General features: G+C 45.5%; 1 protein-coding gene across 1 annotated transcript in view; it reads left to right on the top strand.

Annotated features, from left to right (window-relative positions):
* Positions 1-428: 428 nt before the first annotated feature.
* Positions 429-26,029, top strand: part of COLEC12 (collectin subfamily member 12) — a 176,708-nt gene continuing 151,107 nt past the window's right edge. The window contains exons 1-2 of the mRNA XM_079785044.1: positions 429-636; positions 20,140-20,190. Of these exons, the coding sequence (XP_079641170.1) occupies positions 630-636; positions 20,140-20,190 (58 nt within the window). The 5' untranslated portion in view covers positions 429-629. The remainder of the gene's footprint in view (positions 637-20,139; positions 20,191-26,029) is intronic.

Raw genomic sequence — 26,029 nt, 5'->3', positions numbered from 1 at the left:
TCGAAGTCAGCAAGCGGACTGGAACTTTGAACCCTGAGGACCTTTCCCCCCAGTTTCACCCTCCCTGCCCCCGAGCCATTTGGGAACAACCACATCCTGCCACCCACGTGCCGCTGCTGCTCCCCAACTCTCTCCACGTCCTGGGTAGCCTGGGGTCCAGAAAGAAGCTCAGAAGCATCGCCTTCCACGCACGCCGAGGGGGGAACACTAGACGGCCCAGGAGACTTCGTCCCGCCGCTGGTCCAACGGGAAAAAGAACCCGGGAGAGCGCGGGCGAGGAGAGGCTTAGGCGAGAAAGTGACTGGGCAGGAGCGAGTGCAGGCGCGAGGGCGGGGCGGGCGCGGGAGGGCGCGAGAGGGGCGCGGGCGCGGGGGCCGGCGCGCCCCGGCGGGCCAGGGGGAGGGGCGCTGGCGGGCGCGGCGCCTCCCGCCCGGGGTGAGCGGCGCGCGCGGCGGCCCCGCGGCACAGAGCGCCGAGCAGGGAGCGCGGGCCGGCGGCGCGGGGGAGGGCTCGAGCGCAGACGGCCGACGCGCGGCGCGGCTGCCATGGGCGCGCAGTGACCGCTGCTCAGCGCGAACTTCCTTGGCCGCGCGGAGCTCCCAGGCTGGCGGTGCGTCTCCTCCGTCACCATGAAAGGTAGGGCGGCGGCGGCGGCGGCGAGGCGGGGCTGGCTTCGGATCGCGCTGGAAGGGGTGACGGTGCGTCCCGGCACGAACTTTTCTCGGCGTCGGGGGCGGGAGAGGAGCGGGCGCCGGGTCCCTGCGTGCACACTCGGGGCGCTTCGACCTCCGGGATGGGGCTTGGAAGCGTACAAGCAGTCCCCGTCCCATCGCGTCTCTTCGAATTAGTCTGAAGCCCTAAGTCGTTGTTTATGGATTCCAGTTCCCAACTTTTTAATTGAAAAAAGATGCCGAGGAAGAGTGGGAGGCATCCTCCTTCTCTCGAGTCCGCTTTCCGCTCTGCGGCGCTCCCCACTTCCCCGGGGTCCGCTGTCCTCCCCGGTGTCGCCGCCTCTCCATCCTAGAAGTCGGTCGGTGTGCGCCGGGCCGGGGGTTTCCTCCGAGGCTCGGGGATGTTCTCGGGGCGCCCTCCCCACATCTGGCAGTGATTAGGTGCCCGCGGAGTTCAGCTGGCTCGGGACGTGCGTTTGGCATCTTTCTCCACCAGACCCGCTGCCTGGAAAATCACTGCCCGCAGTCATTCCGCGGCCCTCCCCCGTGCCCGCTGGGGGCGTTGGTGTGCCCACGTGTGTTCAGGGGTGACACGGACCATCCCGTTCACCGTCCCCTGGGCGGTGTCCAATGCAGGCAGGTTTGGGGGACGGCAGATGCGATGGACCTTTAAACAGGGTCACCAGGGGGAAGGGCTTAGCCGAGCACCCTCCGGTGCCGTAGAAACAAGATTTGTCCGCAGGGCCCTGATTTGTGTGGGGAGACAAATAATGACCACGGAGGCATCCCAGGGAGTCCCTTGGGGCCAGGCCGGCGTGGGGTATACACGAGACTCGAGTTCCTGGTTTTGTGCTGGGATCACACGTGTCAGCCCCTGCGTGGGCTGGGCGGGTGTGCGGGGGCTGGGTGCGCCGTGCCATCGGACCCGCGGGGACCGAGTGTCCAGCCACCCGCGGCCACGCGGTGCGATCGCTGTCTGAGGGGGGTGCCCAGGGAGCCCCACACGCTCCCAAAGTGTAACTTTTGGCTCTAAGTGTCTCTGAAAGGCGGTTCTTGCTAAACGCTGCCTAGCGGTGTGTCCTACCAGTTACCTCTCCTTCTGAGGCGGTGCGTCTCCAATCTGGGGACCCCGGGAAGGGGTGGGGTGGGGCGGGGCGGGGGCCGCTGCACGCCAGGTGAAGAGTGGCCCTCCCGAGGTGAAGAGAAACAGAAGATGATGATACAACTTGATGCCACCCTCACGCTAGAGAATTGCAAAACGCGGTTTGTGTTCTTCCTCTCCCCATCTCAGTCTCCCTCCTCGCATTTACATTTTAGGAAACACACACAGTCTCCTTAGCTAGCCCGGGTGAAAGGACCCTTCCAGGAAGGAAGGAGTACCCAGGGCTGAAAGTTACCCTGGGGCTCCGTGACCCTCCTTTTAGCCAGAAGTTGAGTCTTCTCGTTGCTGGTCACCGAAGCCAGTCGTGTTTGAATTCTTGGAAAGATAAACTAGCCAACTCGCTCCGTCGGCTCCCAGGCGGACTCTTAAATCCTGAAGACTGTGCTTTGGACTGGGTAATGACTTTTTGCACTTGGGGCACTTTCCATTGTCATTTCAAGTCTGTAATGGAAAACACCTAACCATGCTGAACGTGTTTGTGTGACAGTTACCCTGCCTTCTGGATCAGCTTGCAGACCTCCCAGGAGGAGGCTCTTGCTTACCCCCTGTGGTCTGGGCACTGCCTTCGTGGGGGAGGGGGAGTCAGGGACTGACGAATCCCTAGTGGGACTTGCCGCTTTGAAACCCTCTTTAAAAATTAAGCGTTATGTAAGAGTTTTGCTTACCGACTGTTGCCATATAGTTTTCATTCACTTGTCTATTTGTTGAGGTGGGGAGTAGAGGGGACAGTAATGGTTTGTTTTGTTTTTAGTACCTACTAAGTGTATGATACCCTCTATAAGCACTCTATCAGTCAGTCCTCCCAGCGACCCTCTGAGGTGGGTATTTTAGCCCTCACATTTTAGATGTGGAAACTGAGTCCGGAAGAAATAAGAACTGGCATTGAGAAGGATGGTAGGCCGAAACCGGTTTGGCTCAGTGGATAGAGCGTCGGCCTGCGGACTCAAGGGTCCCAGGTTTGATTCCGGTCAAGGGCATGTACCTTGGTTGTGGGCACATCCCCAGTAGGGGGTGTGCAGGAGGCAGCTGATCGATGTTTCTAACTCTCTATCCCTCTCTCTTCCTCTCTGTAAAAAATCAATAAAATATATTTTTAAGAAAAGAAAAGAGAAGGATGGTAGTAGGCATCCAAAGACACCCTTCGCCAGTCTCCCTGTATTGCTTGGAAAGATGTAGGACACCAGATAGGCCAGGCGAGAATCTCCGATAACTAAACGGCCAAGTAACCCCACGTTGGTGCCGCAGCCAGGAAGGGGGGGAGCCAAGAATTGGACACAAGCCCTCTGAAGCCAAGCACAGAGTGCCCTTCTAGCTAAAAGGGAAAGCCGCCTTTACCAAGTGGAATTATTTTTTGACAGTTTGCCATAGGTAAACAACCCGAAAATTTCCTTGGTTTTGTGATTAATGTCGCATGGGTATTAACTCATTATGCTCCAGAAAGGCAGTGTTTCCTTCGACTTTGATTTTCCTAAATGACAGGTGTCAATGACAAGCCTTGTAAATTCTTAAAATTAAAGTGTTACGTGAAAACACTCTTCAGCCAAATAGAAAATTAGTGGACACCTTAGAAATGATGGAAGTTTATTTCCAAAGCAAAAATTTAGCTCTTGTGTGCACCAGATGCTTTTTTTAAAGGTACCTATTTGACTTTATAATTCTGATGTTTAGACCTTAGACATGGCCTTTGTAGTAACCCAGGCTTCTGGAATGTAATTCCCTATCTGCTATGAGCCACAGCGCCACCTATCCATTGCATTCAGCAAATATTTGTCTCTGTTCTCTTTCCTCCATCCCTGGAGTCACAAGTACCAAAATAATGACATCATTATATATTTTCCAGAAGAAAATTACTTACCCCGTTGCTGCAATACTTGAAGTCTTCCAAGCTGATTAAAACATGTAGTTGGTTTTCATTTGCTTCCAATTTTATTTTCAATTAGCTGTACTGTACCATAAATCCCATAGTTTTGGATAAATATTCACATTTTTTTAAGAAGGAATCTGGCTCCTCTAGAGTTAGGTGTGTCATTACCAAATTACATTTTTGGTTCTAAAAGTTGGGAATGTTGGTGAGTTTCAATGCAGCAGCACTTGTTGCCTAAGAGACGGCTGAAAACAACCACCAGCACATGGGACCACAGAAGTCCAAAACACTGTCATTATTTAACACAGGGAGGAGGTTGGCGCCATCAAAACACAGTGTTCAGCTGCTTAATTTTGTGCTTTTTGTACAAAAATTTCTGAAATACTATTTGGCAATAATACTTTTAAAATGCACTGGTAAGCAGTAGACTTCTACTTCCTGTTGTGTTTTGGGACTCCTTGCTTTTCTAGTGTCTCTTAAAATTTTTTTTAAAAATTTCAGTTTATGTTCAGTATTATTCGGTATTAGTTTCAGGTGTACAGCATAGAGGTTAGACCATCATATACTTTACAAAGTGACCCCCCACCCCCGATATTTCCAATACCTACCTGGCACCATACATAGTTGTTACAGTACTAGAGGCCCAGTGCACGAATTCATGCACAGGTGGGGTCCCGCCGGACTGGCCCCAATTGGAGCAGATTGGGGCCAGGCCTGTTGGGAGGAGGAGGAGACGGTGGGAGGTTGGCCTGCCCGGATTGAGGCCTGATCAGGCTGGCTGGGGGGAGGGGCCGCAGGTGATTGGCTGGCAGGCCCCACCCCTGATTTGGGTGGGGGGCGACTGGGGGAGGGGCCAGCCGTAGGGAAGGGCTGTGGGCCATGGGCCAGCTGGCCCCATCCCTGAATGGGGTAGTGGGGGCCGATCGGGGGTCAGTGGCTGGTGGAGGGGCCGTGGGAGGTTGGCCCGCCAGCCCCAACCCCTATTGGTGTGTGTGTGTGGGGGGTGATTGAGGACAGAGCTGGATGGGGGGAGGGACCGTGGGCCCATCAGGGTGGTGGGGGCTGATTGGGGGTGGGGCCAGCTGTGGGGAGGGGCTGTGGGCAGTGGGCCAGCTGGCCCTGCCCCCAAATGGGGTTGGCGTGGCTGATGGGGGGGGGGCAGCGGCCTCGGGGAGGGGCCATGAGTGGTTGGCTGGCCGGCCTGCCCCTGATTGGGGTGGAGGAGGCCAATCGGGGTCTGAGCTGGCTGGGGGAAGGGGCTGTGGGCAGTTGGCCGACTGGCACTGCCCCTGATTGGGGTGGGGGGGGCAATCCTGGGTGGGGCTGGGCTGGGGGGAGGGGCTGCAGGAGGTTGGCCGGCCGCCTCCACCCCCTATTGGGGTGAGGGGGGGAGATCAGGGGTGGGGCCGGCTGGGGGGGAGAGACCGTGGGAGTTTGGCCGGCCGCAGCGGGTCGTTCCAGTTGTTAAGACATTCCAGTTGCTGGCTTTTTATATATATAGATTATTAACTATACTCTCTATGCTGCACTTTACATCCCCATGACTATTCTGTAACTACCAATTTGTAATGCTGAATCCCTTTACCTTTTCACCCAGTTCCCCAACCTTCCTCCTTTCCCAGTGTCTCTTGAAGATTTCTTGTCCTTAATTGGGATAAGCAAACAAGTGTAAGGGCTGACGGCATTTAACATGGGAAGATGCATGTTTTCTGAAGGGAAATGAAAACAAAGTGAGGCCTTTCCCCCTTCGCTGATTGGGAATTCGGGCTGCCCTTCCTCTGGAAGGCAAATTTACAATTACAATCTAATTATACTTTGGACTTTCCATTAGTTTGGGGATGCCTGACATTCTTAAGCTGAGGTTTAATTATTGCAAAGTACAGATTCTTTTCTGTGGTCTCCTGTGCAGTTTCTCCAGATTGCTCCCATGCCCCCTGTTCACTATGTGGCTCATCCACCGAAAATGGTGTGCCTGGGGAAAGCTGGCAGATGATAGCTCCCAAGCCGTATCATAACTAGGTGTCTCATTTTCTAATTAATGATTATTCTCATTAAAACATTATTTCAAAACAGTTGATGCAACTACTGCCCAAGCAAGTTAAATGGCCCCTGAAGTATTAGTTTTCAGATGGGAAAACTGACATTTCAGTTTTATGATAGAAAAGGTGTGTTTTGCCTTGAGTCATCCCAGCATGGGGGGCCAGTCTCTGACACACAGGGCTCCCCGTGGTGGGAAGAAGGGTGAAGCTCCAGAAGAGGAAGCCCAGAGTGGCAGCAGAGCCCAGCCTTCCTGCTGGCCGTATATGGTGAGGATGCTTCGGAGCTTCAGCGGTTGAATCAGAGTGAAGAGAGTCAGGCAGTTTGGGGACTGGGGACAGTATTCTAGGTCTTTGAAGTAATCATCCCGTGAAGAGCGGCTACCCCCACTGTGCGGTAGGCTCCACCAGGCTGGTCCTACCCTTTCCATCTTAAAAAGATCCTCATTAGGGAATATACTTATTGATGAGAGAGAGAGAGAGAGAGAGAGAGAGAGAGAGAGAGAGAGAGAGAAGGAGAAGGAGAAGGAGAAGGAGAAGGAGAAGGAGAAGGAGAAGGAGAAGGAGAAGGAGAAGGAGAAGGAGAAGGAGAAGGAGAAGGAGAAGGAGAAGGAGAAGGAGAAGGAGAAGGAGAAGGAGAAGGAGAAGGAGAAGGAGAAGGAGAAGGAGAAGGAGAAGGAGAAGGAGAAGGAGAAGGAGAAGGAGAGAAGAGAAGAGAAACATTGATCAGTTGCCTCTCATACATGTCATGTCCCAATCTGGGACTGAACCCACAACCTAGGTATGTGCCTTGACCAGGATTTGAACATGCAACCTTTTTTGATGTGTAGAACAACGCTCCAACCAACTGAGCCACCCGGCTGGGGTTGCCCTTTCCATCTTTTGCTAGTCTGCCACTCCGAAGGCACAGCCTCTCTCAACTTCTGGAGTTCCTATCTATGGCTTTGAGGCAGGGAACAGGGATGAGGCTGATCTGTACTGTGGTTTGTGCTTACAAACAACTTTTTAGGTATGACTGATGGGCCACTTAATATCTGCACTTGTTATTTTTTCCTTTAATAATAGCTAACATTATTGAGTACTTGCCATGACAGGCTTTATTATTTCCTCTGTTGTACAGATAGGAAAACTTAGGCTCAGAGAGGTTGAGTGACCTGTTTCAGGGCACCTAACTAGTTAGTAGGGAAATTGGTATTCAAACTCAGACAGTCTGAGTCCAGAATCCACATGTTACACCTCTAGCCTAGTCTCCCTCTTAGCCACACCCTAATAATTCACTTGATCAACACTTGAGAAGTATCTACTGTGTGCCACATTCTGCTAGATACTGAGTGAGCAAGATGGAGAAGCTCCTACTGTCTGGATTCAGATCTATAATAACCTGACATCAGAGGTCTGTAGAAATTGATGTGCTCTTCAGCCAGTCACTAGGGGAGACTCTCTAGTTGGGAGCTCTTGCAAAGATAAAGCAGATTCCAGGGTTGCTGCTGGATGTAGCATTCATCTCCTGGGAGGTTTTGCTTATGGCTGATTGGATGAATGTGGATGGCCACTGAAGCCATCAACTCTAACAACAGCCCCTGCAAGATCCTTGCTGACAGGTTTACAATGAGATAGGAAACATTGTCAGAAGTGCCATTTTTAAGAACAGACTGTAACCACCAGTAAGTGGTCAGTAAAATAGAATAATGCTAAATAATAAAAGGCTAATATGCAAATAGACCGAACGGTGGAATGATGGGTTGCTATGATGCACACTGACCACCAGGGGGCAGATGATCAACACAGGAGCTGCCCCCTGGTGGTCAGTGTGCTCCCACAGGGGGAGCACTGCTCAGCCAGACGTTGGACGCTGGTGAGTGCAGCGGCGGTGGCGGGAGCCTCTCTTGCTTCTGCAGCAGTGCTAAGGAAGTCCAACTGACGGCCAGGGGAGCAGGCCTAAGCCATCAGTTGGACATCCCCCGAGGGCTTCCGGACTGAGAGAGGGTGCAGGCTGCGCTGAGGGATCCTCCTCTCCCCGAGTGCATGAATTTCATGCACTGGGCCTATAGTATAGTATAGTATAGTATAGTATAGTATAGTATAGTATAGTGTAGTGTAGTGTAGTGTAGTATAATATAATATAATATAATATAATATAATATAATATAATATAATATAATATATAAACATCTTAAATAAGGGGTAGGGAGGTTTAGGCACTTTTCATAGGAAGTGCTATCTTTATTGCTAACAACAGTTTCTAAGACAACAACCATTCAAACCTTGAGGGAGGTAACTTTTCATCAAGCAGCTATTTGATTTCTTTAAGAGAATGTTATTTGAAGAGTCCAAACCAACATAGTACCTTGAAAAGGTCTTGCCAGTTGCTTAAGGGACCTTCATAATTATATAGCAGTGAAAGCCAATGTAAGCAGAAACTAGTAATCCCGAATTAAGATTCCAAAGATATGCTAAGGCTCTTTTAACCCCTGAATTTACTATAATTATTCAATCAACACTCTTAAAAACATAGAAGAAATGTGTTCTTCAATATGGGAGATTTAATAAATTTATTGTACTTGGATATATTAAATATGACTCCCTGTGCTTCCTGAATGGTTTGGGACCATAACTCAGTATCACATGAAGTCATATTCAGTAGCCTAAGTTGGACTTTTGACATTCTGCATGAAAAACTAACTTGTTGTTGGTTCTGTGGAAGTAGCCAAACTTCTTTGGGCCTCAGTCACTTCCTTGTGACATAGAAATCTAGTTAGGAAACTAGTTGATATTTATATAACAGTTTATTAATCAAAGGTAAAAATTGTCCAACTTTATAGTTGAAAATATTACTTTAAAATATAACCATTTCATAAAATGCAATTATATGTACTGATTCCAGGAGTTGAATCTGATGATTTTAGTGTGATGGCAAAGGGTGTGGGCTATGAATCCAGAGGGTCTGGTGACCACAGGCAAGTTACTTAACCACTGGAGCCCCTAGGGTCCTCATCTGTCAAATGGAAGAATAATGGCATCTACCAGATAGACTTTTTTGAGGATTAAATAGGTTAGTGTAGATCAATTGTTTAGACTGGTATCTAGCACTTAATGGGAACTTAAGGTGTTTCAGTCATAGTAAAACTGTTATTATAACCTGCTGCTTCCTTCAGGCATAATATAATTGCCAATTATGAACCATTTATGGTAAGTTTACCATGAAAACAAAAGTTCAGTTTTGAAATGAAAGTAATTTTCAAATGACAGATGTGCTCAAACTGACCTCAGGGACAGGAAGAGCTGTGCACTCAATGGAGAACAGTGTTATATTGGTCCATCTCCAGCTGCCGTCACTAGTGTTATTGTCATTTTTTCTAATATAGTAAAAAATCAGCCCTACCGAAAATGCAGGGACCAGATTTATAGTGACATTTGTCACTCTAATGAAACGGTACAATTTTCTCATTTGTTATGATCTATATATATAAAAACCTAAGCGACTGTTATGACCAAACGAACAAACGACCGGTTGCTATGTCGTGCACTGACCACCAGGGGGCAGATGCTCAACACAGGAGCTGCCCCCTGGTGGTCAGTGTGCTCCCACGGCCCCTCCTCCCTGGCCGGCTGGCCCCAATCTACCGATCCAGGCCTGCCGGCCAACGTCCCACAGTCCCGCCACTCCCCCCTACCCCCATGCACGAATTCGTGCACCGGGCCTCTAGTAGTAGTATAACGTTGGTAAATATATGTAAATACATTTAATATAGCTAGGCACATTAATTTTCCAGGAGCACTATTATTCAGGTGCCTACTAATAATGACATAATATTTTTATAGATTTGTATCTCAAATCAAGTGTCTACTTTTATCCAGTTAGGATATGACATCAAGGAATTAAAACATAAGACAAATTTGTCTCTAGATAAGTGTTAGGACAGATTTATGTATATGTTTTCTTAACCACTTGGCATCATGTCTATTTAGTTGGTATTGTGCATTTCCCATTAACCTGTCACATTTCTATTTTATTTATAATTTATAATTGGGCCACCAGGCCCTAACTAGCTTTCATTTATTCTTTATTTAGCATGTTATTTAAATGTCTCCAAATGTTCATTATGTGTATAGCCTCTGAAGGAACTTGCAGGCTGGTAGGCAAGATAAGATTTATGCATAAACAACTGGAATCCAACATAAAAGTCAAATGTCCTACTTGAGGTTTAGGCAAATGTAGCTGGAGGAACCAGGAAGAGAGGGCAACCTGCCTGAAGACAGGGTTATTTTCATTTGGAGGGGAGATTTGAGCTGATTCATTAGCGTGAATTATATTTCGTATTTCAGGTTACATTACTCTAATAGTAATTTAATAGTCATTAAAGAGGCAGGTGGTACATCAGAGCCACACTGAAACTGTCAAGTATGACATTTCAGCGTGGGAAATGAGAGAAAATCCAGCTCAAAGTTTTCTCAAACTTTGTCTACTAAGCTCTATTTTGCTCCATCATTTGTAATTAATTACAGTATATTGCTTTGGCATATTTGTTTGGATAAACTAAATGTAAAGTTAAGTGATTTCAAAACAAAACAGATGTATACCAGTAAGTTTTGTGTGTGGTTGTTTTTATTTTTTTAAACAAAGGCCACTTATTTTTTTCCATGCCTCCAGAGAAATGGATGGCATTCGTTTTTCTTGCCAAATGACCCATGTCTCTTCAAGGGCCCTTATAAAATTTGAGGTGAGTGTTCAAGTCCTCATCCTGACTCTCCTGTTATTAACCTGACTAGCATGATTGGATGAGAAGGTCCTTCATTGAAGAAAGGGAGGTCCATTACTTTCCCTGTAGTTACACATGAATGATGGATGTAGGGGTCAAGGTTTTGAGTGTCATATCTGTTTCTATTTAAGTGTTGAAGTTGGCTGCTGGGGGAAATTTGGTTTAGTCCCCACTACCAATTTGGAGTAAAAGTAACAAACAATCCTCCTCAGTTTTGATGGAGTATAACAGAAGGAAAAAGATACTACATCTCTTTGTCCTAAAAACAAGAATCTGCTATTTTTATAAGCATCAGAATTATAAATTGTGCCAGAATATGGAGTCATTTTATGTCTTTACTAGAGGCCCGGTGCTCAAAATTCATGCACTCGGAGGAGGGGTGTCCCTCAGCCCAGACTGCACCCTCTAGCAGTCCGGGAATCCTCAGGGGATGTCCGACATAAGTCAGACATCCTTAGCACTGCTGCGGAGGCGGGAGAAGCTCCCACCACCACTGCTGCGCTACCCAGCCATGAGCCCGGCTTCTGGCTGAGCAGTGCTCCCCCTGTGGGAGCACACTGACCACCAGGGGACAGCTCCTTCATTGAGCATCTGCCCCCTAGTGGTCAGTATGTGTCATAGTGACCGGTCGTTGTGCTGTTTGGTCGATTTGCATAATTAGCCTTTTATTATATAGGATAATTTTGACTTAAAAAAACACCCCAAAAGTAATCCCATTGCAAAACATGAAACTCAGAAAGTAGTTGAGTAATCAAAATAAGTCCCTTGGAATATTTGAAATAATCTACAAGTATTTAAATGGTTACAGATTCCTTTATCCATTTAGGATGGGGTAGGGGGAAGACCTGGAGCTGTTGAATGGGAGACAGGGTCTAAAGGGAAGTCAATATATAAAAAATATCCTGAACGTCAGATATTTTATTACATGCACTGACTCATTCACTGGCAGAATACATCTATGGCCCAGAGATGCCAGTGGGGTAGCATGAGGTTTTATATTTGTAAAGCTGTAAAACTAGGACAGGTGTTATCAGTACTGCTCTTAGGGTTAAATCAAGGGTAAAGTATGTCTGTCTTCAGTTTTTACAGCCCCAAGTACATTGAGGTAAATTTTCTTCAATATCACACATTTCGATGTCAATTAGCTACAGCCCAAATTGAACCCACCCTACATATTTCTCTTCCCTGCTGTTGCCCTCCCCCAAATGCTAACCTCAGACTGGAGCTTTGTGTCTTTTGAAAAGTAGTCCCTACGCAAACCTAAAGCAATTCTGTATTTCACGAACATTCAAGATCTGGGATATTTATTTTGGACTTCAAAGCACAGCAGCTGCTATCTCTACCTCTGCCACCTTATTAAAAAAACAACAACACCCCCCCTCATATTTATTGTCAGGTGCTTCCGTTTACCAATTCACTTTTCCATCCCAACAATGTGTGATGGGAATTATTAGTCCCATCTTATAGGAGACTGAGAGGCAGATGTGAGCTTATGTTGTCAGTACAAAGTAGACCCATTCTTCAAACCCAGGTCTTTCAGTTCCAAAGCCCAAGCTTTAGCATCACATCGGCATCTGGCCTTAGGAGAGAAGTCCTCCAAAATAGCATAGCAGCATCTGAAGCGATACCTGAAACATTTAGCAATCCTGTGACACATTGTGGAGGCCACAGCTCTCACAGACAACTACCTGAAAGCGATTCAATGGGACACTGGCAAGTGGAGCGTGGCTGTGGACTCAGGGATCCAGATTGCACTGAGCATTTGGCCCTTGGGGTGCAGGGGCACCTTCTTCCCTCCTCACCAAAAGGCTTTCCACAATAGGTAGTGGTGATGGGGACAGATGGGGGGCAGCGTGCAGGAATGCTCGTAGCAGAGGATGTCCGCGGGCTGGTGGGAAGCAGTTATATATTTGAACAGTGGATGGGACTGTACTGTTTCGTTTGGACAGTGATGACTAGACAAGAGCTGGAGCTGCATCAAGGTAGAAACAGTAGAGTAGCTGATGGACATGCTCACATGAATGGCAGCCCTGAGCTCAGCTTGGAAGAGTGGTCTACAGTAGGTCTAACCTCTGTCCAGGGTCCTTCATCTTGGCTTCTGAAAAAGTCTGAACGTGTTCTGTTCCATTTGGCATTTGTCGGAACCCGCTTTGTGCCTGGTACTTAAGGCCGGAGGTCCCGACTTTGTACTCTGTTGCCTCAGGCGGAATTCCGTACCCTGGCCCTTCGGAGAGCAGGACGCCTTTTCTGCTCAGCAGCATGTGTTGGACCTGGGCGCTTTCCTTTGCCTACCTGACCTTTATCTTCCATTCACATTCCCTTGCTTTGTTTGCTTTACTTTATTTTTTTTTTATCAAAGTTAGAGATGTGTGTAGTTTAAAGAGTCCAATAATATCACAGATTTACTATGAAAAACAGTAGTTTCCTGCCCAGCCCTCCATCATTTCATCCTTCACCATTCCCCAGAGACAACCTCTTGAGAACATTTTTTTGGCATTTGTGGGTTTTTTTTTTACATTTACTTTTCTTTCCGTTATCTACTGATGCCTACTAATAAACCATCCCCAACCCTGTGGCTTAAAACAACAGCTGTTTATTTTTTCATGATTTTGCGATTCGGGTCAGGCTCGGTAGGACGGCTGGCCTCTGCTTCCCAAGGCGTTGGCTGGGCCGGACGGCCTCACTCCCCTGGAGGGAGCATCATCGGGGTGGACAGAATGGCTCAGGGCTCCCTGCTCTTTATCTCCTTCCTTTAACAGTCCCTCATCCTCCAGGGAGCCTCTCTCTCCAGGTGGCCTCTAGTCCAGCAGGGTAGTCAGACCTTTCACATGACAGCTGCCTGCCAACGGGGTGAAAACAAGCTGGAAGGCCGCTAAGACGTAGGCGCCAAGGTCAGCCACTCTGGCACATTCTGTCAGCCAAAGCAAGTCACAGGCCCTTCCAGATTGAAAAGGAGTGGAAGTGGACTGACAGGCAGAGGGATGGAAATAATTGTCGGTAGCCCTTTATGCAGACATTCTCCCAGGACCCATATCATGACCCATAAGTGATATGCTTCTGGTACGCTTCCTTATTATTATTTTAGTTTTAGGCATTATATATTGACTTCCCTTTAGAGCAGATGAGAATTTAGTCCTTTCTCCCTCCCTCTAATGGAAACCTGTTGCCCTCCATCGTCCCAATGTAATTATGTCCCAATCTTGATTGGCTCAATATTCAATGTTTGCCTTATTACAATGATGTAAATGCTATTCACCGCAGACTTGTATTTCTTTCTTATGTAACTTTGTTTCCCCTGGCCTTAATAATCCTCTTATTTTGTTTGTTTAGCTTCCTATGTATGTATATATATCGTCATTCATCCCAAATCGCTTTCCTAAATCACTGTGCAATGTGTTCAAACACATTGAGTATTCTCCCATTTTTATCTTCTTGAAGAATTTTTTTCTGGAGCCTTATGACCTACTCAGAATTAGGGTTAAGATTAGGTTAGGGCAGTGGTCGGCAAACCGCAGCTCGCGAGCCACCTGCGGCTCTTTGGCCCCTTGAGTGTGGCTCTTCCACAAAATACCACGTACAGGCGTGCACGTACAGTGCGACTGAAACTTCGTGGCCCATGCGCAGAAGTCGGTTTTCGGCCTGGGCGAGTCTATTTGGAAGAAGTGGTTCTAACGCCGAGCCACACTCAAGGGGCCAAAGAGCCGCATGTGGCTCGCAAGGTGCGGTTTGCCAACCACTGGTTAGGGTATATACATGCACACACACACACACACACACACACACACACACACACACACACATCTTTCTAGCTTTGTTCCTATTTTAATGGAATGCATTCTCCAACAACTTTCTGGAAACAGTGTGCATGAGAGGTACATTTTTGGAGAATCTGTTAAGTCTGAAAAGTTTTTTCTGTTATCTACTCATTTAATTGAGATATTTCTATGTGGGAAATAATTTAGACTTGGAATTTTGAAGACACTGATTTATTTTCTTTTAGCTCCAGTTTGCTGTTGAGAAGTGTGAAACCATTCTTTTTGTTTATTTATTTTTTATTCTGTGGTAATCTTTCTTTTTCTGACTGGAAGCTTTTAGGATTTTCTTTTTGTTCTGTGTTGTGAAACGTTACAGTGATGTGCCTTGGAGTAGATGTCTTTCCTTTCTTTGTGCTGGGAAGTGGTGGGCCCTTTCATTCTGGAGAACCAGGTCTTTCGATACTGGAGAATGTTCGATTATTCCTGCGATGGTTTGCTCCCTTGTTCCTTTTTCTATTACTTGAATATAGGACCCACCTGAATTGATTCTCTAATTTTTTCTTGTCTTTACTCTTTTCTATTTATTTGTCTTTTTTTTTTCTTTCTGGAATATTTCAACTTTATCTCCCAACTCTTAAGTTTTCATTTCTGTAATCATATTTTTATTTCTAAAAGTTTTTCTCTGATGGTTCCTTTTTATTTTTTAAATTAAATTTATTTGGGTGGCATTGCTTAATAAGGTTAGATAGGTTTCAAGTGTACAATTCTATGATACATTATCTGTATATTGCATTGTGTGCCCACCACCCAAAGTCAAAGCTTCTTCACTCATATGTGGGTTATAAGACTGAAAGCAACAAATGAACAAACAAGATAAACAAAAAACCAAAAAACTTATAGACACAGACAACAATATGATAGTTACCAGAGAGAGGGAGGTAGTTGAGGTAGAAAAGGGTAAATGGTGATGGATGATGGTCCTTTTTATAGCACCCTGTTATTATTTTATGGATGTTTTATTTTCTCTTATCTCCATAAAAATATTAATGGTAGGATTTTTTTTTAATCCCTTACCATTTAGTAGGCACTCCTCATTTCCCCCAAGTCCCCCGCCCTAGGAAACCTTTAATCTGCTTGTTGACTCTATGAATCTACCTAATGTAGAGATTTCATATAAATGGAGTCATACAATATGTGGTCATTTGTGACTGACCTCTTTCACTTAGCATAATGTTTTCAAGTTTCCTCCATGTTGTAGCACATAGCAGTATTCCATTCATTTTAATTGCTGAATAATATTCCATTGTATGGATATACCACAATTTATCCATTCTTTAGTTCATGAGCATTTGGGTTGTTTCCACTTTTTTTTTTTTTTACAATAATGCTGCTATAAACATTCATGTACAAAATTGGGTGTGGACATATGTTTTCATTTGGATGTATACCCAGGAGTGGAATTCCTGAGTCATATGGTATCTCTATGTTTAGCCTTTTTTAAGGAAGACTGTTTTTCAAAGTGGCTATGCCATATTGCATTCCCCCAAACAGTGTTTGAGGGTTCTAATTTTTCATATCCTCACCACCACTTGTTATCTATCTTTTTTATTATAGTCAATTCCTTCTTAAATATATGTTCAACCAGTCCTCCAATTTTAGCCTCCTTTCAGAGTTATTTGGGTCCCTTTTCAGAATTCTATGGTATAAATCATTGCTTTTTAGCTTTCTCTCTTGCTAGTAAAGGGTTTAGTCTGTGTGGTCATTACCACTACCGTGTGGAGGGACCCACAGGCTAGGTTTTAGTCTTGGCCTGGCTACTCACAAGCTGTAAGACCTTGGGTCAAATTATGTAACTTCTCTGAGCCTCAGTTTTCTCACCTGTAAAACAGAGAAACACAATGAATGGGAAGAACCTGATCTTCAGTAGTTGTTGACTAAATATTCGTTCTCTTATCTTCCCCAAACATGATGGACATTCAAAAAGAGAAAGAGTTCATCTCTGTCCATCAAGAATTCATCAGTTAGTGGGAGAGATAGACATATGAATAATTCTAACCTGCTTAATTTTCTACAACTATTGAGTGCCTGTAATGTCCCATTAATGGACTAGTTGCTGAGGGTTACAATGTGAAAAGTTTCCTGTTTTCAAATGGCTTTCCATCTGGTGGAGTCAAAACCAGAGATGAAATATAAGGCAGACAGTTAACTGCTGTCACACTGATAGAAAGGAAGTATAAGGGGAGGAGAAGTGATGTCTAACCGTAGGGATATTGCACAGCTTGGCCCACAATAAAATAAAAGTCACATTTTGAAATAGGCAAGCCACAGCTCATAGGGACTAAAGTGAAAATGCTGAAGTACATCTGTGGAAGCCAAGAAAGTCCCTGCTTGTAGATATAACTCAAATTACTCACATTTTGTTATTTAATATGTAAGGGTCACCTCTTTCCTGCAGACAAACTATCAGAGCAGGGATCAAGTTCTGATCATTCCACAACTTAGAGGCCTTAAATCTTAGCCCAGTCCTTGCTCACGTAGGAGTTACGTGGCATAGGTTGTGTCAGAGACAGATTTTGAAAAGTGGCAAGTTGCTAAAATGACTGCATATTCTCTAGGGAGAATATCCTTATTTGGATATAGCACCTTTGCAGGCCCCGATTCTATAAAGACAACCTGGGACACACGTAGCTTGGGCCTACACAGTGCGAGGAAAAGATTTCGAGAACAGAAAATAACGTTGCACATAATATTAGGCTGTTTGTCTTCTTCAGACCCGTCAGCCATTGTGAGCCCTGTCATTGGCTTTTGCCTTCTACACTGAGTAGCCAGATTATTATGATCTCTGAACGCATAATAATCTGGCCACTCCCTGTATATCCTATATAATAAAAGGCTGATATGCAAATCGTCCCCTCGACCAGGAGTTCAACCAGCAGGCAGGCTGGCCAACTGCCCATGTCCCTTCCCCCTGGCCAGGCTGGCCGGACCCCACCCATGCACGAATTCATGCACCAGGCCTCTAATATTCAGAGATCATAATAATCTGGCTACTCAGTGTAAAATGCCCAGGCATTAGGAACGCCTGACCTGGAATTCTCCCTCCTGTGGCTCTGGTAGCCTGATGAGGGTTCTCCACACATCGCACGCCCCATCAGCTCTTGCCTCTCCCTCATTCTCAGTTCCCTAAATGCCCGACTCCATCACCAGCCTGACCTGGCTGTTTAGCAGCTGAACAGCTGGGAAAATTTGGCACCATGTCTCTCGGGGACACCTATGCTGATGAACTCTTAGACTAAGTGTTACCTGCCCAACTCTACCGCTTTTAAGGATATTGAAAGCATGGAGTAAAACAAACAAGTTGTGTGTTTTTAAATCTTTGTCTCTCTTAGCACTTCTCAGAGTCTCTAATATTTCAAAATCCATTATTAATTTCTAAAAAAAAATGGATATCGTGTCCAGTGTTTCCCGATTATCTTTTTCACTCCAAAGAAAAATATTAAGAAAAACTGATTTAAGGCACTTCTCTATGAGACCTTCCCAATAATCCCAGTTAGACATCATTTGTGTTATTTTACTTGTACCTGTTATGTCCCATGTAATTTACTATCTAATTTTAGAGTTGGATGAGATAGAAATTTGTATTCTTTTAGTGGCTGCCATGAGAATTCCTAATTCTTTCAGGATGAGGATTAAGACAAGAAGCAGAAGATCCCACTCTAGTTCTATTAGGGGGTCGTCTGTAAAGCCTTTGTTTTCGTGAACCCCCTAATGAGTTTGGGCATGCTAATTTGGAAGGCAGAGCTGGAATGCTTTAATAACAAAAGTATGAGACATTTGAAGTTCCCAGGGAAACTTCAGGAAGGAGAGAGGAGTCAGTCAGACTACATGCTGCATGGGAAAAAGATCAGAGAGGAAAAAGAAAACAAACAAACAAACAAACTAATGGTGGGCCTGCTGAAAAGAAGCTTTGGAGGAGAACAGAGACGTCTAATGGGAAATTCTATGCTATTTTTATTGGGAATGCAGCACAAACTGCTCTTTTGTTTCCACTGTGAAGTCTTCACTGTTGCCTCCTTGGCCCACACGGTTTGCGTGTGAGTAGGTTCTTTTGCAGACTTGGCACAGTGGCGGGGGCGGGGGGGGGGGGGGGGGAGGGGGGCTGTAGCTGGCAGGGGAAGCTGACGTGTGGGTGGCATCGTCCTTCACTTATGTTCATGTCTCATCAACTCCCCTAGGCTGTAAGCATTTATGGAATGAATGAAGGAGTGAATGAGTAAATGCATGGCAGCAGATAAGGATTTCTCTTTAACTGAGACTAGACCCAGCTGCTCAGCCATTAATAGGATAGAATTACTTGGTAAAGTAGGGGATTAATATGTATTTGTGGAACTAACCAATTACTGGGTCAGTGAGGAAGGTGCTGCTCTCTTGGTTGTAAGCATGTTCTTCCCTGTAGAAAGAACTAAAGCTTTAATCTTGAACATCAGAAGACTACCTTAATTATGAACACCTGGCCTTCTAGATTCCAAGCAGCTCACCCCTGCTCTCTGATAAGGAAACAAAGGTAAAATACAAAGATATCACACGTCTCCGTTCTTTGTTAGACGTTAATTGCTCTCTTACATGTGTTTTCATAGCATTTTATAGCAAACTAGTGTTCTGAGGTTCACCACATTGTATTACAGATCTCATACACCTTTGGTTGCTCCACAACACTTCAAGGGTCGGATATAGCCAGGTCCTATGTCCTGTTTGGGGGCTGAAAAGATGACCACAGAGGCTTTATTTTCTCCCCGTGAGCCTCTCCTCCTTGAAAGCCTTCGGCTTCTTGATGGAAGGGACCATGTCTCACTCACTTCTGAAGCCCCACTGCCTGGCAGCCTCTGGTTCATAGTAAATGTGGAATCAATGCTTTTGAACTGAATTGCATGTGGGGAGAAAGCTGGGTGCTGGTGCAGTACTGGTGACCAATTCCAGAATAATTGGAAAGGCCTGGTCTTAACACCTTTGTTTGTCATCAAAAGTGACCTTTAATTGCACAATTAATTGCCGGCGCCTACACCTGGTGGAACTAGACAATGAGACGTTCTTTATTGATGTGAGAAGGAATTGCATCACGTTCATATTAGAAAGGGGACTTAGGCTTCTTTGGTGGAAAGCTCGACTGGCATAACATCTCTCTCGTTTCCACAGTGGCTCTGAATCTAGGAATTTCCACAGCCAGTCTATCTTTTGAAATGCATTTACTGGGAAACCATTTGTCAGTCCCAGTTATCCAATGGGAAGGGAGTGGGGAAGGATTTGGTTGTCATTGCAGGAGTCAGGCTGGGCTCCTGAGATGTCACAGTTGGTGGAAGAGATGACCACAGAGCCCAGCCAGCATCTGAAAGGGAGGGCTGTGGGCTCAATCATGTGAATATAACTTAACTCTTTGGATAGTTAATTATTTAGTCATTCATTCAACAAAATTTGTTAAGCCCCTGCTCTGTGACAGGCACCATTCTAAGTACAGGGGATTCATTCTTGAAGCAAGACAGAAAAAGTTTCTGCTCACAAGACTCATGATCACACACACACACACACACACACACACACACACACACACACAAATGAGGATATCAGAGAGTAATATTAAGATAGGATGGTGTGACGGAGGGGCAAGGTGGTGGTTGGGAAAGGCATCTCAGAAGTGTCATCGTTTAGTTGAGAGCCGAATTAGAATGAGTCGCATAAGGAACAGGAGGAAGACATGGTGTGTTCCAGGAGCAGAGGGAAAGCCACTGTGATGAAGGGGAGGGGGAGCAGGTGGAGGTCGCACAGTTGAGTCCTGCCCTGACCCTGCACTTCTGGGCCTCACCAGGCTTAACGCTGTGTTTTTTCTTCTCCTGCAGACGACTTTGCAGAGGAGGAGGAGATGCAGTCCTTCGGTTACAAGAGGTTTGGTGAGTTCTGACACAGCCTTCTCCTTCTCTGTGCTTGATCTGGGATACAGTAAGGCCATTGCTGGACCCTTGACACATGAGCGTGTGTGGCTCTGAGGCCCAGTGTTGGTTAGAAGTTGAGTTTCTGTGTAACAGGCGGATGATTTCTCACAACGCCGAGGGCACTGGAGCAGGAGCTGTGCTCAGGCGTGGAGCGCTTATGGGGTTCGATGGGTACAAACCAGATGGCGTAAAAGGCAAAACATGGTGGGAAAGGCAAACCAGTGACAAGACAGGAGCAAACACACATGGAATTTCTGTTTTGATTTTTAGAAAACATCTTTCCTTTTTCCTCAGGCCCCATGCTCATAACTCAGTCAATGTTAGTAGACAGTGAGAAGGCTTTTTCTAGAAATCCAACTAAACACTTGTGCTCTGTGGTAGGCTGGATTATGGCCCCCAAAATGTCCACACCCTAATCCCTGAAACCTGAATGCTACCTTGTATGGCAACACGTGCTTTGCAGTGTGATAAAGTTAAAGAACTGGAGATGGGGAGGTTATCCTGGGCTATCTGGGTGAGCTCTCAGTGCAAGGGAGATTTGACTACCCAGAGGAGAAGGCGGATGCTGATGAAAGCAGAGATTGGAGTGATGTGCTCTGAAGGTGGAGGATGGTGCCCTAAGCCAAGCAGCGCAGACGGCCACTAGCTGAAGTGGTGAAGTGACACAGGTGAAGCTGAAAAAGGCCGGGAAATGGATTTTCTGTCCAGAGACTCTGGAGAGAGCACAGCCCTGCCAACATCTTCATTGCAGCCAACTGAAGCTGATTTCAGACCGTGGCCCCTAAAATTCTACGAGAAAACCCTTGTGCTCTTTTAAGATGCCACATTTGTGGTGATCTGTTGAAGCAGCTCTGGGGGACTAAGACGCGCTCCTCTGCCTCGGAATCTGCTGATGCGGGGGCTCTTCTCTCTCTGACCAGGCTTCTTGTATTCGGCAGTTTGGCTAGGAACTGCCAGTGAACATGGCAGAATTCCACAGGTAGTTCAAGGGAACTGAGGTTTTCTGTCCAGCTTGTTTCTGTGCCTTGGCCAGAGGAAATGAAGAAGGTTAGAGGAGAAAAGGAGTGTGTGTGTATGTGTGTGTGTGTGTGTGTGTGTGTGTGTGTGTGTGTGTGTGTGACAGAGACAGAGAGAGACATACACACACAGAAAGACACAGAGAGACAGAGAGAGAGAGAGAATATGAAAGAGAACAAATCTACTTCCTGTTGCTTAAAAAATATCCTTGCTGGACTTTGATAAAAGTTAACAACCCCCAGCTGCTCTGGCTCCCTCACTGCTTTAGCGTTTTTCCTTCTGGACACACACTTCTGCATTTCTTTCTGGGGAAAACTAGGGCTTTAAAATGGGAGAACAGAGGTGCCAAGCCCATAGCTCCTCCATTCATGTGCTGGCAGAGTGGCTTATGCTCAGTGCCCCCTGCCTTCCTCCACAGTACACAGCTCTGTGTCTACACAATTACGTATTTCTGGATGGGTACCCTGTGTTCTGCTTTCCGATGGAGGGTTCCCTGAAGGTGGCAGCAGGAGTGGAAATGAAACCAAGAATTATAGAGGGAAGGAAAACAAAACAAAAATGAAAGGCAGGAATAAAGAGGAAAATCAAGCTTGTCAAAATAAGGCAAAATAAATGTTGACATGCCTACATATTTTAGAAATCAGTGGATTTCAGATCTGTAGTTGGAAATCAGTAGGAATATGAAGAACCAAGAGAAAAGTTTGCTTTAAAAAATAAAAAAATAAATAAAGATAAATAAAAAAGAGTGACCTTTAGAGAAATGTTATTTAAAATTTGATGACCATGTAACTAAGCTAGGTGGATGAGGATTCGGTGAAAAAACACATGAACTCCACAAAAAAATAGTAAGTTGCTGAAAGGATTTAATGTGTGGTGGTTAAATTATGTGTGGAAATCACACAGTGATGACTCAGAGGAGATAGGATAATAACTTAAAATACTCGACCACATAAATAGAGAGGAGTGAAGAGGATGATACCAAGTGGTACAAGTAGGAGAAAGGGATGAAATTAAAATGGGAAACCTTGGAATAAGCTGTGAAAGAGATGTTCTGATGTTGAGAATTCTCGGATTCAGCTTTTAGGTAAAGTGATGGATATCCAGCCTAGGGGTCGATTAGAATTTTGGAGATGGAAGGGCCTTTGAGATGATTTAAATCAGCCTTTAATTTTTAACATAATTGTTGTCTCATTTTCAGTATGTCTTATTTATTCAAATACAATGATGAATTTAGGCTCCAGATGAACCAGAGGTTACTTATCCCCAGGACAAAGGGGCCACTGTTTTAGCAAATTGTGACCTGGTGGCTTGTTGCCAAGGTTATTCATATATAGTTATTTAGAAGCATTTACTACATAAAGTCAAGGCTGTTTAATAACAATATTGTGCTTTTGGTCAGGTGGCTCCGTTGGTTGGAGCATTGTCCCGTACACCAAAAGGTTGTGGGTTCAATTCCTAGTTAGGGCACATACCTAGGTTGCGGGTTCAATTTCCGGTCAGGGCATGTGCTATATAGAAGGCAACTGATCAATGTTTCTCTCTCACATCGAAAAAGACATTTGGATCAATTTATCACAAATTCCAATTTTATAACTGTATGTGATTAACATGAATACATTCAGTCCTATGATTAACATGAACACATTCATCGATGTTTCTCTCTCTTTCTCCCTTCCTCTCTCTCAAATCAATAAAATGATAATGTGTTTCTTCAAATTCAATGCAATCTATATATATAAAAGGCTAATATGCAAAGTGTCCCCTCGGGAGTTCAATGAGGAGACCGGATGTTCGATTGCTCTCTATGACGTATGCTGACCACCAGGGGGCAGCGCGGAACGAAGGAAGGCCCCGGCCGGCAGCAGCCGGAGGGAAGGCTCTGGCCGGCAGCCGGAAGGCCCCAATTGGCCCTGATCGCTGGCCAGGCCTAGGGACCCTACCTGTGTACGAATTTCATGTATCTGGCCTCTAGTATTACAATAAAGAGCAAAAGAGGTGATCTCCAGTGATCTAGTGCAGTGTTCGGCAAACTCATTAGTTAACAGAGCCAAATATCAATAGTACAACAATTGAAATTTCTTTTGAGAGCCAAATTTTTTAAACTTAAACTTCTTCTAACACCACTTCTTCAAAATAGACTCGCCCAGGCCGTGGTATTTTGTGGAAGAGCCACACTCAAGGGGCCAAAGAGCCGCATGTGGCTCGCGAGCCACAGTTTGCCGACCACGGATCTAGTGTGGTGTGGTATTATTTCAGGACAGTCATCCCTTGTCTATTCCAGGATTCATTGTTGCACTTTGGTCTTAACCAGGTCTTCTCTTTTTCTTCAGCCTTTCTATATGTCATGCTTGTTAACCTCTTTCCCAAAGTTCTGGGCATGTGTCTGAAGAAGAGATAGAGTTAAATCTGATGGGTTTGCCATTTATTTTCTCCTCTGACCAAAGCTTTGATGAGGGAAATTTTGAAAGGTTAATGAAGTGAGCATTTTCAACATTTAATCAGGCTCTGAGGATCAGCGTTTCTTGGCGTCAGTATGCAGAGCTAATTAATTTGGGATGTAGCTATAGTTACAGTGTGGCCGAGATCATCCTCTGGAACATGAGGTGCTAGTATATTAATTTTTATGTTCTATAAATAGAATATGATATATACTACAGTGACATCCTTCTGCTTATTTCCCAGTTACTGTAGTCTTCAAAAATAGCACACGTGGCTCTGGGAGCCCTTATTGTTATAGTTAGCGGGAGGAGAAAGAGAATTCATTCCTATGCTAAGGGATAAATACACATTTATAAAATTGGAATTTGTGATAAACTGATCCAAATGTCTTCTGAAACCTTCTGATTAGTCCTATGATTAACATGAATACATTCAAGTTAAAAAGTTTTTTTCATTAAAATGATAGGGAGTAGGAGAAAAGAAAATGTTGTTTCCCTTCCAAGGGATAAGTGCATCAAAACCCCACAGGAGAAGGGGAGAAGTGTGGGCAGAGGGGTGCGTTCCAGGTCCTGCCCTTTAACCCTCTTGGGAATGATTATAACAACTCCGGTCCACGTTTGTGTATCGCTTTTATTTTACCAAAGGACTTACAAACGTACTCTTCCTTCACAACAATGCCACGAGGCCAGCAGGCCAGGCGTCATCTTTCCCACTTGATGGCTGTTTTTCATCTTTTCTGGGGGTGGTTAGGGGGCAGTGGTTAAATGTGTGGACGCTGGAACCAGGGATGTGGTTTCGGATCTGAGTTCCAGCATTCATCAACTCTGACCTTGGGCACATGGTTGTTTAAAATTGTAAAGTCTCCATGCAGAATCTCTGGAGGGGAGGTGAGGGAGGGTGGGTGGGTGGGAGGTAATCAACCAAGGACCTTACATGCATAGATGCATGGCTGGTGGACACAGACAACAGGGTGGTGAGGGCCTGAGGGGTGGGGCCAGGGAGCAGGGTCGGGCTGGAGAGGGTTAATGGGGGAGAAAGGGGAGAAATATGTAATACTTTCAACAATAAAGAATTATTTTTATAAAATAATGAAAATAATACAAAATAAATAAAATGGTAAAGTCTCAGTTTCCTCACTTGTAAAATGTGGGTCCATAATAGGCCTACTCCTTGGGGGTGTTATGGAATTAAGGGTGATACTGGATCAGTACAGGGCCTGGCACATGTGGCATCCCATAAGTGTTGCCCATTATCCTGCTCTTCCCTCTTCAACTATTTGATCCTGCTGCTTGAACATGGTGTCTAGGATTCAGTAGGTCCCTGGAACCTTCTTATTTCCAGCAGCCTCATGGATTCTTGTTCCGTCACACTCCCTGCTTTACTGCTACGAACTGAGAGAGGCAAGGAGGCCTGGGGACAGTGGCTGTCCGCCCCAGCCCCATGGTGGGCAGTGTTGGTATAATGACAAGCGCCACCCTGGATGTCCTGAGCCCTCCCTCTGGGGTCGGCCTTGCCCCTTTCTGTGCCGAGGGGGTGGGGACAGACCACCTTTGTTTCATTGGTTGCATGTGTGTCTCGGTTTCTTGCATTATCTTGGAAAAGAATAGGAGGTCCAGAGTTGTAACGATGGAGGGGAGCAGGAGATACTTGGTTCCGCCTGTGACAATCATGGGCAGATGTGAGCAGCTGGAAACATTTGTTGTTTGTGTTTGACACAGTTGCTTCCTTGGGGCTCAGCTATAGGGAGTATTTATAGTTATGAGAGAAAAATAATCTGAAAAATTGCAAACTGTGAAACAGCAAAAAGTAAAAGGAAGTATTCTGTATGGAGTAGAATTCGTCTTTTGCAAAAACGAAGTGGAAAAATTGTAAGAGAACTACTGAAAAATTATTTATGGGCTATAGCCAAAAAAGGGTCTCCAATGCCTTTTTTAACGTGTATCCTTGAATAGTTTTGTTTATTCACAACTTCACTGGCCTCCCTGAACCAATAGTTTCAAACAAACTGGGCTTTTTCTTTTCCCTTTCTTCCCTTGGATAATAATTTCAGATTAATAAGAATGTATTTTTTTAACAGTTTAACCTGCATAGTGCTGGGCATCCGGAAGCAGCCTGAGACATCTGCATTGAGTAGAGCCCAACCCTGTTCCAGAACCTTACCCCCCGCAACACACACACACACACACACACACACACACACACACACCACACACACACACTCCTTACCTTTCATCCCCTCCTTCCAGACCCATTCTCCAAACCAGTGACAAAGATGAAATCATTGAGCTGTTTCTTGCCTTAAGGTTTAGAGGAACTGAGTGTCTATTCCAGTGTAGAGGAC

The sequence above is a fragment of the Cnephaeus nilssonii genome, assembly GCF_951640355.1.
Source record: "Cnephaeus nilssonii genome assembly, chromosome: 11".
NCBI lineage: Eukaryota > Metazoa > Chordata > Mammalia > Chiroptera > Vespertilionidae > Cnephaeus > Cnephaeus nilssonii.
This window is presented reverse-complemented; position numbering and strand designations above follow the sequence as displayed.